This window comes from Hipposideros armiger, unplaced genomic scaffold (genome assembly GCF_001890085.2).
Source record: "Hipposideros armiger isolate ML-2016 unplaced genomic scaffold, ASM189008v1 scaffold_48, whole genome shotgun sequence".
Taxonomy (NCBI): domain Eukaryota; kingdom Metazoa; phylum Chordata; class Mammalia; order Chiroptera; family Hipposideridae; genus Hipposideros; species Hipposideros armiger.
Genome location: NW_017731398.1, coordinates 1,948,720 through 1,964,173, shown reverse-complemented (window position 1 = coordinate 1,964,173; position 15,454 = coordinate 1,948,720). Strand labels below are relative to the sequence as shown.

General features: G+C 41.8%; 2 protein-coding genes across 5 annotated transcripts in view; one reads left to right on the top strand and one right to left on the bottom strand.

The window, feature by feature from the left end:
- Nucleotides 1–1,831: 1,831 nt before the first annotated feature.
- Nucleotides 1,832–7,344, bottom strand: RAMAC (RNA guanine-7 methyltransferase activating subunit). The gene is made up of 3 exons (XM_019640052.1): nt 7,193–7,344; nt 3,059–3,237; nt 1,832–2,355 (listed from the first exon to the last, which is right to left on the bottom strand). The coding sequence occupies exons 2-3, from the start codon at nt 3,226–3,228 to the stop codon at nt 2,169–2,171; spliced, it is 357 nt and encodes a 118-aa protein (XP_019495597.1). The 5' UTR covers nt 3,229–3,237; nt 7,193–7,344; the 3' UTR covers nt 1,832–2,168.
- Nucleotides 7,345–7,401: 57 nt separating this feature from the next.
- The window catches only part of HOMER2 (homer scaffold protein 2), a 104,549-nt gene continuing 96,496 nt past the window's right edge, over nt 7,402–15,454 (top strand). For all 4 annotated transcript variants that reach the window (XM_019640045.1, XM_019640046.1, XM_019640044.1 and 1 more), the window contains exons 1-3: nt 7,402–7,739; nt 9,796–9,970; nt 10,079–10,202. In XM_019640045.1, the coding sequence (XP_019495590.1) occupies nt 9,904–9,970; nt 10,079–10,202 (191 nt within the window). In that variant the 5' untranslated portion in view covers nt 7,402–7,739; nt 9,796–9,903. The remainder of the gene's footprint in view (nt 7,740–9,795; nt 9,971–10,078; nt 10,203–15,454) is intronic.

Genomic DNA, 15,454 nt, shown 5'->3' with positions numbered 1-15,454 from the left:
ATATAATTAGGCTTTTCAAACTGTTAACCAAAGCCTATTTAGTATTTCAAAGTCCTCATTGATTTTATATATATATATATATATATATATATATATATATATATATATATATACATATACATATATATGTATATGTATATGTATGTATATAGTGTGGTAAAAAAATTCAGTGAATGTTTAAAATTATAGTGAAAGACACGTTGCCATTAATCTCTCAAAATATTCCCCCTCGCTTTGAACACACTTATCCCATCCCAGAAAGTTCTTGCAACTTTTTTTTTTTTTTTTCTGGAAGTCCTCTTTCATGTCTTTAGTCACGCTGTTGTGGATACCTCAATGTCCTGAATCGATTCAAAACGTTTACCTTTCATGGTCATTTTGACTTTGAGGAAGAACCAGAAGTCACATGGTGCCAGATCCCATGAATACGGTGGATGAGGACACACCGTAATGTTTTTGACATTCTGCCGTATAGCAGAAGTGATGTGTGACACGGAGCACTGTCATGGTGGAGAATGAAGTCAAGACACTTATGAAAGAGGACTTCCAGAACTGCTTCAGAAAGTGGCAAGAACGATGGGATACGTGTGTTCAAAGCGAGAGGGAGTATTTTGAGGGGGATTAATGGCAATGTGTCTTTTACTATAATTTTTTTTATTTAAACATTCACCATATTTGTTGATCACACCTCGTATATCTTACATGTTTCTTTGGTTAAAAAACAAGCTATTTGAAAGAAAAATCTCAAGTAATTTTTCAGTGTTTATGTATAATACCTTAATTTGTCTAACATTACAAAAGTGAGGGCTTTTACAAGTAACAGTTCCAGCTAATTGAAGTTATTCAATGGTACTACAAACTGCCTCAAGCTGGGAGTGTTTATTTCCTACATTTCCTAATGAAAAAAATTCCCTTTCACTGTCAACAGTAGTGCTAATTAAAAGAAGTCAGGGGCCTTGGGTTATAGATTTTCATACACAGCCAAATCTGTGTTTGGGTTGAAGCAATGAAATGGAATAGAGACTCTGGAAAAATTCTAAGGTATTAAAAAATTGTATTTAGAAATAAAGTATAGTGCTTTTATTAGAGCTCAAAATTAGTGATATCAGTAACCTTCAGGAAAAATACTAAAAGGGAAGGAAATCATCTTTAGCCCTGAAGGCAAAAAATGTTTAAAAACTGTTGGAAAATCACCTTTCTTCTGAGCTTCCTGAGAGGGACCCCTCACTCCAACACTGCCTCACGGACCCATAGCTCTCCCTAATTAGTGTCAGAAGCGGGCACGGCAGAGGATCCTGTTTTGTAGCTGTGGTCAGCTACTGTTTCCAACTGGTAGTAGTACCTGGGCTTTATCAGTTGATAAATACTCTTAGTAGCCCATCTGCTTTCAGAAATCTTAGGGGTATAGTCAGCCCATTGTTAACTCTTTCGGTTAAATATCTGTAGTGTTAAGACCTGTCTTTATCTAAAAGTGTTGGCTTGTTGCCTATTCATGTGATTAGAGGGGTACATAGCTTTATTTACATCTCAGTGTGAATACTTGGTTTATTAAATCCTTTCCAATAAAATCTTTACCTGAAAGGATGGCTCTTCAGGAAGGAGAGGAGAGGAGAGGAGAGGAGAGGAGAGGAGACTTCTCAAGGGCCTAGAGTGGGGTCCTAAGAGAGAAGGCAGATTTAGGAAGTTGCCTTTTAATTGTTTTACCTTCCAACTGCTGATGTTATGTACAGTACCTACATCTTAGCATAGTTGTGCATTCACGAGTTGATTTTACCAACCTCTAAAATTTTAGGGATGGATACTTTCTTGTATTACAAAGTAAAAGCAAGCATTTTCTATTTTAAAATTTCTATTTTATTTCTGTGTAAAACAAAGACAGAACTCCTAGAGGTCAAACAAGGGGAAAAATACACCAAGTTCAAAGCACTATTAAGTCATGAAACAACAATCTGAAGTAGAAGTCAATATAATCTACTACCTTTTTAGGGGAGTATTTATTCCCAGCAACCATCACATCTCTCTAGTAAGATCTAATTTTTTTTTAAATAGTCGAGTTCCAAAATAATAATCCATTCTGTAAAGTTAGATGTAAAATTATGACCAACAGAAGATACACAAAGTTTTGTCAACACAGTCAATGATTTTACTAAAAGCTGCCGGCATTTCCATCAGTAGTAACCATAGGGAGGCCGTTGGTTGTAACCATAGTGTCCATACTGGTGGGAGTGGTAAGGTTCTTGTCTGTGCTGTGGGTAATTGTTACCCCAGGATCGTCCATGCCATTGATTGGATCGATTGTCACTTGGCCACCCCCGTCTGTTATCTCTACCTCTAAACTGTCTGTTATCTTGCAACCTACAACAACAAAATAAGATTTTTATACTTCTCTTTTAAGAAAGCACATGACAGATCTATCTTGGTGTACTTAATACTTAGTAAACAAGAGAGTAAAAAAACATTTTTCTCTACAGAATGTTAGAGCACCAGTTATTCAAAACAGTCCTAATATTGAAATCATTCTTTCAGTATTATACTGCACACACTTTGCAGAGAAATAGGCATACGACACACCAAACCCAAAACAATAGGACAGCTCTGAATCAAACTGAAACCTATTCAGTTGTACAAAAGCAATATGGTAACTTACTCCTTTTATCTATTTTGAATTATTAAATAGAAGTAATTTCCATTGTATAAACTTCTTTCTAAAGTAAAACCAAAAACATTATCTTCTTTATGAAATTTAACACAGAGTTTTGTAGAAGACTCTAGGTTTCTAAAGTATATTTGCACCGAAAGTATTAGTCTACAGAAAGAACTTTAAAAATAAAACATTAATACACACACATACAACTGAACAATAAGAAAAAATACATGGTGCTGACAAAATATTAAAGCAAATATTTATCAGCCACTTACTCTGTGCCAGGCACTGTTACTTGGCACTCAGTATACCATACTGAACAAAAACATTTGTCCCTGCCCTCAGTGGTCTCCTAGGCTAGCAGATTAAAGCTGTCCTCTCCCTCTGCATTCACTCTTCTGAAGTAATACATACCGATTGCCTCTGTTTCTTTGGTTCCCACCAGCTCTGCTATTCCATTCCTCGACAATTGGAGGGGTCTGGGGAGGCTGTTTCAGGTATTCCTGGTACTCTTTGTCATCTTCTGTGAATCGACTGGCAAACATCTCTTCAAAATTTGGAACAGCTTCAGAAGTGTCAGTCATTCTGAAATTCTGTACGGTTTTTAATATGTTTCTATTAGAAATTTTAAAAAAATTAACACTATCCTACCAGATAATGAAAAACTGAGAAGTAAACAATCTTAGGATATTCATAAAAGTCTTGTGTACTTTTAAACTTAAGATAGATTTTAGACATTCAATTCAGTATTTCTTGATTACCATAATACAGACACAGCTAACTAGGAGCCTGGGATGCAAGGATGAACAATATACCATGGACGCTGCCCCCAAAGAGCTCTCAGTCTAGTAGATGAGACAGATATGGTATAAAAATAAAGGAAGGAGAAGTGAATGTCAAGAAATGAAATTGGAAAAGTAGACAGGAGTCAAATTGTGAAAAACTTTATATTCCACGCAACAGCTTTGCATTTTGCACTGGTACCCAATGGGGAATAATAGGTGGTTTAAGCAGAGACGTCTCAAGAGCATATTTGCTATTTACGAGGATCACTTTTCTAACAGGGTAGAGAATAGATTAGTGAGATTAGACTAAAGGCAGATAACTGCAATAATATAGGTGACATGCTGAGGGCTAATCTGAGGCAGTGACTGTGAGAACAGTTTTAAAAGAATTCCAGGAGTGGCTATCACCAATAAATCAACAAACAAGTGCTGGCGAGGTTGTGGGGAAAGGGAACCCTGGTGCACTGTTGGCAGGACTGCAGATTGGTGCAGCCACTATGAAAATCAGTATGGAGGTATCTCAAAAAAACTGGAAATGGAACTACCTTATGACCCAGCAATCCCACTCTTAGGTATTTATCCAGAAAAACCCAAAACACTAACTCGAAAAAATATACGCACCCCTATGTTCATTGCAGTGCTGTTTACAATAGCCAAGACTTGGAAACAACCGAAATGCCCATCGGTAGACGAATGGATTAAGAAACTATGGGACATTTACACAATGGAGTATTACTCAGCTATAAAGAAGAAGGAAATAGTACCATTTGCAACGATATGGATGGACCTAGAGAACATTATGCTAAGTGAAATAAGTCACTCAGAGCAAAACAAATACCATATGATCTCACTTATATGTGAAATCTAAAGAACTGAATAAATGAAAAATGTAAACAAATAGTCTCAGAGAGAGAGGAAAAATTGATGGTTGCTAGTTGGGAGGGGGTAGGGATGAAGGAGAAGGGGAAGGGACGAGACAATATAAACTGGTAACTACAGTATGGCCCCAGGGATAGAAAAGACAGTCTGGGGAATATAATCAATAATGTTGTAAATATTTTCTAGGGGGCCAGATGGACTCATGTCTTGTTTGGGAGACCACTTCATAGACGGTGTAGAGGGCTGACCACCGCACTGTATTTCTGAAGCTGATGTTGAATAATATTGTATGTCAACTATAATTATATATACATATAGTCACGGGATGTGGAGTATAGTGTGGGAATGGAGTCAATGGAATTGTAATAGATAAGTAGGATATCAGGGGTGGGGGGGCAGTGGATGGGGGAGGAGGGTTGTCACTTTGTGAGGGGTGTAAAGGATAACTATTGCATTGTTTTGTACACTTGAAACTAATAATAATAAAATAAAATAAAAATTCCAGGAGGAATTAATCACCGATTAGTCGCTGGGAGGAGGGAATAAGGGCAACTCCCAGCCTTCTGGCCAAATGACTGGACAGGCTATGGTGCAATAGGAACTACAGGAAGAAGGGTGGGTGAGTATGCACACTGAGTTTGTAGTTAGCTACAGTACGTACATCCACGTGGAGTCAGTTCACAGTTAACTACCTGGGAGTGAGAACTGGGTTGAAGATGAAGATGGAGACATCAGCAAGTTTGTTGGTGGTTATGCTGTGAGAATGGATAAGATTTCTCAGGAAGACTGGAATAAGAAGAGTGTCATGGAACAGAATCCTGGAGAACATCAACAGTTGAAGATAAAGAAGGGATAGAAGAACACACAGAGATAACAACCAGAAGAAGTTATCATAGAAGGCAAGAGAATAAAAAGTGAATGAATGGTCATCAGTGTTGAATGGTACAGTGACAGAAAGAACCAAGAGGAAATTCATTGGATTTAGCCATTAGGAGTTGATTATTTTAGAGTAGTAGGAATTGAGGCAGGATTACAATGAACTGAGAAGTAACTGGAAGTAAGGAAGTAGAAATCACTGATTATAGACTAAACTTTCAGGAAGCTTGGCTGAAAACAGGAGTAATAATGGTATCCAATGTACTCTTATTCCGGAATCTGTGATGAATGAAAAATAACTACTATTGATACTAATGACTATAAAATCTGGGTTTTCCAGGCCAATCATAGTCACTCAACAAGTAGTATTTCTTCACCCACATTTTCAGAGAGCCCTCTACCTCTAAGAAAAGATTTTGCTCAGGCTGCAGAGGCCTAATCCTTGAGAAACCAGGAGACAGAGTTTACTACTTTTAATCTTCATCTAAAACCTGGTAGCCAGCCCTAGCAGCCTCTCTCCACTTCCCAGTTCTTCCTTAACCTAACACTAGTCAGTATTCCCATCCCCGACCCTTTCTAACCCAAACACATCTTTTTGCTCTTTGCCTCAAGCCTCCTACACCGTTTTATGATTTCAGGCATATGTGACATGCTAAAACTTTAAAACCAAATCTCTCCCTCTTATCTGACATCTCCATATTATTTTTCTTCCTGTATATATTCAATTTATAAAATTTTTGATAAACGTGATATTGGAAGATAGCATCTTCATTAGTACGTCTTTCCTCCAAATCCCTCGAAACATGCAAATATTTATAGCACTTATAATACACTGTTATCCCAACAAAATTAAACCAACATTATTGTTTGGATGCAAGAAACAATAGACGTTTTACCTTTCAGCTACTGCTCTCTTAGTGTGTCTTATTAAATATCAGACTTTCCATTTTTCTGGGATTGGCAAACTGCTGTCAAATTCTCACATCCAAGGTATGATTTAAAATAAATTCAGCTAACTAAAATCATGCCTGGGTTTCCATTGGGATCACAGAAATCACCAGAAAGATGGCCCATACCTAACCAGATGGGCAGTAAAAATCCTAAGGCAAGGTAAATGTGCTACTCATTTTTATGTTCTCCCACAAGTGAACAAATGTCAACTTCATCATTACTCATGAGAATGAAATTAAAATAGAATGTTATTAACCAATGTTCCCCCAATAAGTTTAATTAAAATAAAAAATAAATAGTATTTTAACTGACCCAAATTTTACCTGCCCAAGGGATTTGAGGCTGTATGGTTTAATGTTTAGGTTGTCTACCTCTGGGAGGAAAAAAAAACTTGACTCCCTGAAGAAAACACTCAAAGCGGGGGGCGGGTTGGGAGGGGATGGGTAAGAACCATAAAGGTTTAAGTTAATGAAGGGGTTGGATGAAAAGTGCTCTAAAGACTTCCAAAGCTAATAGAACTCCAAGTGCCAGCGAAGAGCTAGGAGATGCTACAAAAGTTTGTCCTCTGGACCTTCAAAACCAATAAGCTAGTTCCCGCTTGAATCACTGCAGAAGGTATGTTATTTTCCGTTGGGAAAAAAACGGGGGGGCGGGGCACAGCCTTTCAGATCTGTACTCTAACATTAGTTATTATTCACAAAACCACATAGAACTTTGTGCCCGACTATCCTTGGAAACGACTAACCAGGAAGGGATTTCCGTGCTCCAGGAGGTGAACCCATAGAACAGAGGAAGGTAAGGACTGGAAACCACCGCGTTTTCCAGTCCGCTCTCCAAGCACGTTAGAGCTGGTCTACCCAAGGCTTTGACAGATCCTCTCCCTCCTGAAGCACCTGGGATCTCCAGACGCGAAGGGAACTAGGGGCCGTGAGGGGTAAAGGGGCTTCCAATCTCGCGAAAGCGCCCAGACCTGGAAATGCAGACCAAGGACTCCTCTCCCGCCACTCGGCTCGGCCTGCCCGACTCCCTCCTCCCGTCGCCCGAACGGGCAACTCACCGGCCAAGCGCTGGGTCTGCTCAGCTCCGGCCGACACACGCAGGAAATCCACCTGTGGCGGACAATACTGCCAGCCCAGCGCCGCACCACCTCACTTCTCCAAGCTAACGGAGCCGCTGCTGTCAGAATCCGACAACCTCCTGACTTCCGCTTCCGGCGGGCCAAGCAGGAGGCGGGCCTCTCAAGCCTCGCGATATCTAGGGCTCGGCGTGGGGAGCGTTCCCAGTGCCTCGGGCGCTGGGGCGACGCCGGCGGCCTGCTTAGGTGAGGTGGTGTCCTCAGTGCGGTTTCAGCCTGCCTGGCACCTGTGCAGGGAAAGACGCCACCATAGATGTGAAGTCCCCTGGACGGGGAGCTGCTGACGGGCAGGGACGGAAGTTCCGGAAGCGTGCCGAGAAGAATGGGAAAGGCTGCTTCCGGCCGCGCGCTCCCGGAGCCTGTGGAGAACGCGAGGCGAGAGCCGGCCCTGAGGGGCTCCTTCAGAGACGCTGGTCCTTTCACTGCTGCCAGGACCGGCCTCGGTAGTAAGAGTCCCACAGACCATATTGTACGTGTTTTTGCCGAAACACACCCCCTATCTGCCCCAGCTTCAGTCGTCAGTCCCCAGCCACCTCCAAGAGTCGTGGCCGTTTCTTCTCGAATGCCCTGCAGGTGTATCTACGCTGAGCATCCAAGAAATAACTTGGCGTCTTCCCTCCCAAATTGCTTTCCGGACTGTGCACCCGTTTTTTTGTTAGTACTACCACCCGTTTCCAGCGTGGAAACATCAATGTCTACATTTTATGACATTAATTTGATGTGTCGTTCCCCCCCCCCCCCCCCGCCCCAGTAATTCTGACTTTCATCCAGTCCCCTTCCCCACTGCCTCCTCCGCCTGGCCCAAGTTCCCATTCCCATCCTCCAACGGCGTTTTCTTTCTCACCGCTGCCTTCCTCTAGCACCACTTTCCTACCAGTCCATCCTACATGCAGCTGCCATAGGTTCAGTCACCTGCAAGCACAGTCCTGATCCAAACTCTTCACTGGCTCCCTGTTGCCTGTAGATTAAAGGCCAAATTTATTTACTGGGATTCAAAACCCTAACTTTTTTTATTTTCTGCTGTTCCCCTTTCTTGCCCCCAAAGCCCATAACACGAATACGCCATGGAGTCTTTCCGTTACCACCGCTCTCTAACATAGGACTAAAGTGATGTACGCACACGCCTTTCCCCCTATTAGCTTATAAGCCGACCGGTGTCTGATTTCATGTCTACCCCCTGGAGTGGGCAACACGGCGCTTTGTATAAAGGAAGCGCTCAGTACATGTTTGTGGAATGAGCGATGGAACTGTGAAGGTTCCAAGCCACGTTTTAGACACATCAACCTAGCAAAAGTGTGTAGGGTGGTGTGGATGGACAGATATGACAGCCTTGGTGTTGAGGAGGATAGGTGAGCGCAGAAAGGGCAAGGGTACAATAACTGAATAGTGCCCTCCTTAGGAACTGAGTGGATGATGGGAGAAAAGGCTTAGAAGAATCAGGGAAGACTCCCAATTCCTTAAGCCTGGGAAATGGGGACTGAAAAGAGATAGCCGTAAGGGTGAGTTGGTTTTAAAGCAAAAATGAGCTCCAGAGCTCAAAAAGATTTATAGAATTTGAGATGGCAAGCTACGCAAAAGGAAATTTTTAGGGGATTGTTCGAAATACAGGACTAATGCGGAAGAGACATAGAGACTCTGCCTAAATATGTAAATGTGTGAGTCATCCATGAAGAAACAACCATTGAAATAATCAGTGTATATGATAGTTCCCCAGGAAGAAAGTATTTATAGAGAAGAGCAGAAGGCCAAGGCCTACGCCTCAGGAAATACCCATATTTGGGAGGCAGGAGTAGGAAATATAAACTTGAAGAAGACAATTGGAATAAATACATGAGTAGCAATGTGACAACTGAAAAACTCAGAAAGATGCCTTCCCACCTGGTATCAGGTAACAGGATATTTGGGAAAAGGAGAGTTATTGAAGGCCAGCTTTCTGGTTTCCTTTGACTTTATTATGGTACTATTTCTAGGTAATGAGGGCTTACACAGAAAAGAGTGAATTTTGTCTCTTTAAGTTCATAAATAGCACTTGGGAGCTACTAGGCTTCTGAGAGTTTCTATGAAGAATTCTAGGTATTCAAGCCAATTTTCAAACAAAACTATTTTTGTCCATATTGTTTTCTCATATTCCGATATTTTATCAGTTATTACATCTCACTTTATGACATCATCAGAAGATAATCTGTTCCATGAAAAGATATTTTCCAGATAACTGACACTTAGCCTTTAAATACCAAAACATTTTTATTGGAACCACTTTTGAGGAAATGTACATAAAATATAATACTTACTTCTCTGCCATAATCACAGTATATGGGCCATAATTTAATTTTTGGCAACTAAAGGTCGTTGTTATAGCATCAATTATGTTATTCCGCTGGAAGTAATGTCCTCGGGCCTGTTGATACATATGGGAAAGATTACCGTTTGTTAGTTGACTTTACTGTCTCTATTATTAGTGTTATACTTCTGTTTTATCTTCTAGCCACTTTATAAATTAACCTAATTTTATTCATAATTTTAAGCCTCACTTTGACTCAATGATCTAGAGGCAAAACACACCAGCAGAAGTCCCTGGGGAATCCTGGCATCGAGCGAATCCTGCTTTCAGAGGCCATGAGTGACCTTGAACAATGACCATTTTAAAGATGGTGCAAGTGAGGCTCAAGAGGGCATATAATTTATTCAAGGGCACAGCTGGTAAGTGGCAGCAGGATTTGGATCAAGTCTGTGATGCTTCCAAAAGTCTTGCTTTTCCCTCAATGAAAAAGTTTTCTCCTTTTCATTCCCTACTCCACAAATCTTTAGCCACGTTAAACAACTTTGCTGCTGCTGCGCAATCCGGACTCTTCCTCTGCACGGTTGATGGGGACCACTGGAAGGCAAGACCTCTGCCCTTGCAGCTTTCACACCAGGAAGTGAACTCCGCAAGGTACCCGTCTCCTTACATTTTTCCTCTTTAAAAAAGAAATGTCTTGAAGGTACGTGCATTGCCTAGGCAGAACCCAAGTCATATGGCTGATCCTCAGCTAAAAGGAAGGCTGGGTAAGTAAGCTTCTGTTTTCTCCTTGGAGAGGCAGGACTCATAAGGTAGTATATTCTCTAACCAGAAGAGGGTATTCAAAAGGTGCTGGGCAGAGAGGAAATGTGACAGTTACCCACTCCACTCTAGCTTCCAATTACCACGTTTCGCCTTGTTCATTGTACGAGTATACATGACATCACACTGTCAAAGCATTGAAAAGGATTATGTGGTTGAATGCTTTTTTTTTTTTTTAAACTATTGCCCCAGGAGATGAAATGACTTCTCCACAGTCACAAAATTGATCAGTGACAGAACTGGAACTATAACCTTCAGGCATTCTTCGTTGATTTAACAAATATTTTTTGAATACCTATTACATGCCAGGCACTGTTCTCGGCCATGAAAACATCAATGAATATGGATAAAAGCCCTGCCCTTGTGGAGCTGACATGCTAGTGGGGGAGACTGACAATGAGAAAAGTGACTGTGAAGGCTATGATGAATAATTAGGGCAAGGAGACAAGGGGTAACAAGCTGCTACTTTGGATAGCATCATCAGGGAATGTATGAGTGTATAGTTTTCATCTCAGCCCATTTCCTTAGAAGGTGGAATCCCTCACTCTCTCCCCTCCTATCAGGAATATAAAAATTGAATACTTTCTTTATTTTTAATTTCTGTTCCCTTCAAAAATAAGTAGAGGAGTAGCTCTCATTTCTGAGACAAGGCAGATGTAGCTTCGTTTGTAGTTCCTAGACTGTGCCCAGTGGCAAAATTGAATTTCTGTGCCTGTAGCTTGAGTTGGAATCACAAAGTCGCAAATCGTTTTTCTGTCTTTGTAGTGGGTTATTCAAAGTACTTTCCCCTTTCCACCCCCACCTCCCCACGCCACTCCATCCACAAACAACACACTGACTGTCTTCATAGAGCCAAGCACATGGTTGGAACTCAATAAGTTCCTAAACAAGAATTGAAATATGACAGCCTTCCACTCACTTTTTCTGATCTGGGCAAATCTCATCATATTTCTCTGCCCCGATTGTATCTTCGCAAAATGGGAGTAATAACCCTTGCTACTTCTCAGCTTCATAAGGTTATTGTAAGAATTAATTATTGCATATAAAGTGCTTTAGGTTCAAATGAAGAAATATATGTGATTGCTAATGATAATTAGAGTTATGTTACATAATGTTTTGTCTCTAAGAAAACATTTCAAGTTACGTGAGGCATTGGGTTAGGTTCACATCTGTACTCCTGTGGCTTTAATTACATGGAATTGTTTTGATCAGCGATTACAAGATCTTAATCCAGTTTTCCACCTCAGTGCCATCCTCCCACATAAGGAGTCCTTTGTGTAGGGGATTTTTTCAGGAGAGTGCAGGAAGCAAGCCAATGCTAGTTACAAGTTTCTTTGCTATATGAGTATGACTGTTTACCATAGAAACCAGTTGATATCAGTGAAGAAATCGCAGGAGAAGGAAAGATGAGTAGTCTCAGGGAAGAAAAACCTGTGAATTGGGTTTAATGGGTTGGGACCAAAGTCTTTTCTAATCCTAGAATCTATGATGGTGATATGAAGGTATTTGCTCTCCTTTTTCCTGGTGTTTGTTACATAAATAATGGCACAGACTATGTTTTCTAAGTGGAAGTGATTTGGACTCGAGTTGAACAATATCTGCCTGTTTCTAGGCGGGGTCCATCCAAGGCTGAAGGATGGCTCTCATCTGTGGGATCCTTCCTTAATTTTTTGGGCTGCTTTGGATGCTCCATTGGCTGGTTCTAGTAATCTACTTCAGTGTCTTAGTCCTATCCACCTCTTCATCAGTGTGTGTTACACTTAGAAGGGACCTTGGAACTGTGCAGAGGCCCAGAGACTTGTCCAGAATTGACTCCCAACCATTCCTTCCGCCCTACTACTGTCCCCTCTAGGTAATTTTACAGAAATATCTTTCACAGTTTGAGTGTTATAAACATTTTCTAAGCACTCGAAAGTGGCATAAGTCAGGACCCTTATCTGAGGGTGAACTTCTGCTATCTTCCCCATTTTAAGAGAGTAAGTCTTCTGGGTCTCAGTCCATGGTCTTGGCAAGCTTATTGCCCTTGGCGACAGGTGGCTTGTTCACACTTGTGTGAAGCCAGCCTTGCTGAGTAATGTTTCGAAAGAAAGGTACAAAAAGCCCCATTTAAAAACAAAAGTTCAAGTCATGCAAGTATCTTTACTGTGAGTGAGTATCGCATAGGGAATGGAAAGAACACCAGGCAAGGAGTCCAGACACTTGACTTACTCCCTGTGGGTTATTGCTGGAGGAGATCGTTGAGAGGATGGGGCTGCAGGGTGACTGGGAAGCTGGACCTGAGCAATCTAAGGCTCCTCACCCCCTCCCCTGACATTGGAAGGTACGTTTTGCCCGCCGTCCCCACAGCCAGAGCCATTCCATGTGCAAAGATGCATCCTTGAGAGAGTAAGGTGTTGTTTAGACCATCTGGACTGAATACATGACTTACCCCAGTTAAAGCCTCTGTGTAAATGTTTCAGATTCTGGCAGGTGGTATGGAAATCTGCTCGTCTTGTGGTTGCTCAAGACAAGCCTCGTATGTCAGTTCCCTTGCCTGTTAAAAATGCCACCTACCAACCTGGAGTGTTCTGCCTCTTCCTTCCATCTCCTCTTGCCCTCCCTGTAGGGGGCCGGTTTGCAAACCAGGAGTTGTGCAAATCACCACCTCTCTGGCCCTTAGATTTTTCACTGAGTTTCTTATTTCACAGATAAAATTGAGGCTTCTGCATCAATTCCCTTGATTTTCTAATCCCACACCTACAGTTTGACCTCTTTCTGCCTCTGTTCACTTTTGTCTTCCAATCTTGCTGCTGTGTTTCTTTGGTCACTGCTCTTCGGGACATTGCTTCTGCAGTTATTACTTCTATCTTCTCTCTATTTTCAACTCTCCCGCCTTACTGGCTTCACACACACACACACACACACACACACACACACACACACACACACACACACACACACACACACACACGCCCACCACAATGTGAGCTTGCTCGAGTTTCTCCAGTCTCAAAATAAAACTGATACTCTGTCCTCAATCCTGTGTCCTCCTGTAAATATCTCAGATTTCCTTTCCCCACGTGGGGAGTTTCTTACAAAGAGTACTCTAGACCTGCAGTATTGCAGTGTTCCCCCTTCCTATTCACTGGAGTCAGGTTTCTGCCCCTGACACGTCACCGAAACCACCTAGCAAAGTTCACTGAGACAAAGTTGACCCAGGGCCAAATTCAATGTGTCTTTGTCTGAAATCTTCAGTTTACTTAATACCTGTACAGCATTGGGTACTCTATTTCCTTTCTTCTTTAAACCTTCTTCTCACTTTATTTCCAAGTTTTTCATGATTCTCCTCTGCCCTGTGTCGTGTCACTGTTTCTTCTCTATGTCCATCTCCTTGGCTGACTCCTCATTCCCCTGCTTGTCCCTAAATGTGGGTGTTCCCATGGCCCTCTCTGCGCTCCTTGTGTTGCCTGTGCAGACTCAGTCTCTTCTATGGCTTCAGCTTCAAGCTCTGTGCTGATGACTCAACAATAGATACCTCCAGCCATCCATCATACCTCAGCTCCAGACACTTAAATACTGCTGCCTACTAGAAGTTTGTATCTGGATGTCCAACAGGCATCTTCAGCAGGTGTCTAAATGTGAGCTCATCTTTCTTCCTGAACACCTTCATCTGCCTCTTTATCTCCATTTCAGGAGAATGCATCCTCCTAGTTACCCACACCAGAGACCTCACAGTCATCCTGGACTCCTCCTCCCTCTCTCATCCCCCACACCCCACCCCGCCCCTCCCCAAGTGCTGCAGACTTCAGCACCTGACCATCTCTTCTGTGTGTTCTCTCCTCTGCTTCCTTCCCCACTCTTAGTTCTCACTCTCCTCCCTTCTCATACAGTCCATGGTGATAACCTCCAACCCCTGCAGCCAGCTTTGCTCCCCTCCAGACCCTTCTCCACCCTTCTAGCGGAGTGTTGTTCTTGAAGTAATTTGAAACATACAGAAAAGAATAGGTGATAATATAACCAGTTCTTGTATATCTCCCAGCCAGCTCAGAGGAGGTTCTTTCTAAAACACAAACGTGAATAAATGAGAAATGTAAACAGAAATAGTCTCAGAGAGAGAGAGGAAAAACTGATGGTTGCTAGTTGGGAGGGAGTGGGGATGAAGGAGAAGGGGAAGGAACGAGACAATACAAATTGGTAACTACAATATGGCCTTAGGGATAGAAAAGACAGTCTGGGGAATATAATCAATAATGTTGTAAATATTTTTTAGGGGGCCAGATGGACCCATGTCTTGTTAGGGAGACCACTTCATAGTTGGTATAGAGGCCTGACCACCACACTGTATTTCTGAACTGATGTTGAATAATATTGTATGTCAAATATAATTACATATATATATAGTCATGGGACGTGGAGTATAGTGTAGGAATGTAGTCAATGGAATTGTAATAGATAAGTATGATATCGGGGATGGGAGGGCAGTAGATGGGGAGGGGGGTTGTTTTCTGTGCAAAGGGTGAAAAGGAAAACTATTGCATTGTTCTGTACACCTGAAACTAACCATAAAAAATAAATAAATAAATCACAAACCTGATTACATCTGCCCCTGGATCTGTCCATCTTCCAGTGGTTCCTAATTGCTTCTAGGATACACTCTAAGCTCCTCAGTATAGAATTACAGCCCTTTAAGATTAGTGCTCTCCTATCTGTGCAGCCTCACCTCCTGCCATTCTCCCTAGGTAAATGCACAGCTATATCAAACTGCTTTAAGTTCCCAGAAGATTTCAGGTTGTGCTTATACGTGCTGTTCCTTCTGTTTGCAGTGTCCTCCCCACTCTGGTCCACTTGGTAAGTCTTAGCCTATTGCATTATCTTCAGGTGGCCCTTCCTAATACACCACCAATACTCTTTGTCTCGTCCTCCAAGTAGAAGTGGTTGGTTTTTCCTTTATATCTGTAGCATATATAATCATATACTTATCACAATGTAGTGTAATTTGTTTACGTCCACCTAAATTTTGAACTATTTGAGGGTAAGGCTGTGCTTCACAACTTTGGCAATTAGCATAGAGTCTGGCAACCTAGTATATGGTTGGTGCTCCATAA

Excerpts from the sequence above, each read along its gene's own strand:
- RAMAC (XM_019640052.1), bottom strand. The coding sequence starts at position 3,228 with ATGACTGACACTTCTGAAGCTGTTCCAAATTTTGAAGAGATGTTTGCC. Across the intron at positions 2,356-3,058 it reads CAAAGAAACAGAGGCAATCG|GTTGCAAGATAACAGACAGT; the intron begins GTATGTATTACT and ends TTGTTGTTGTAG.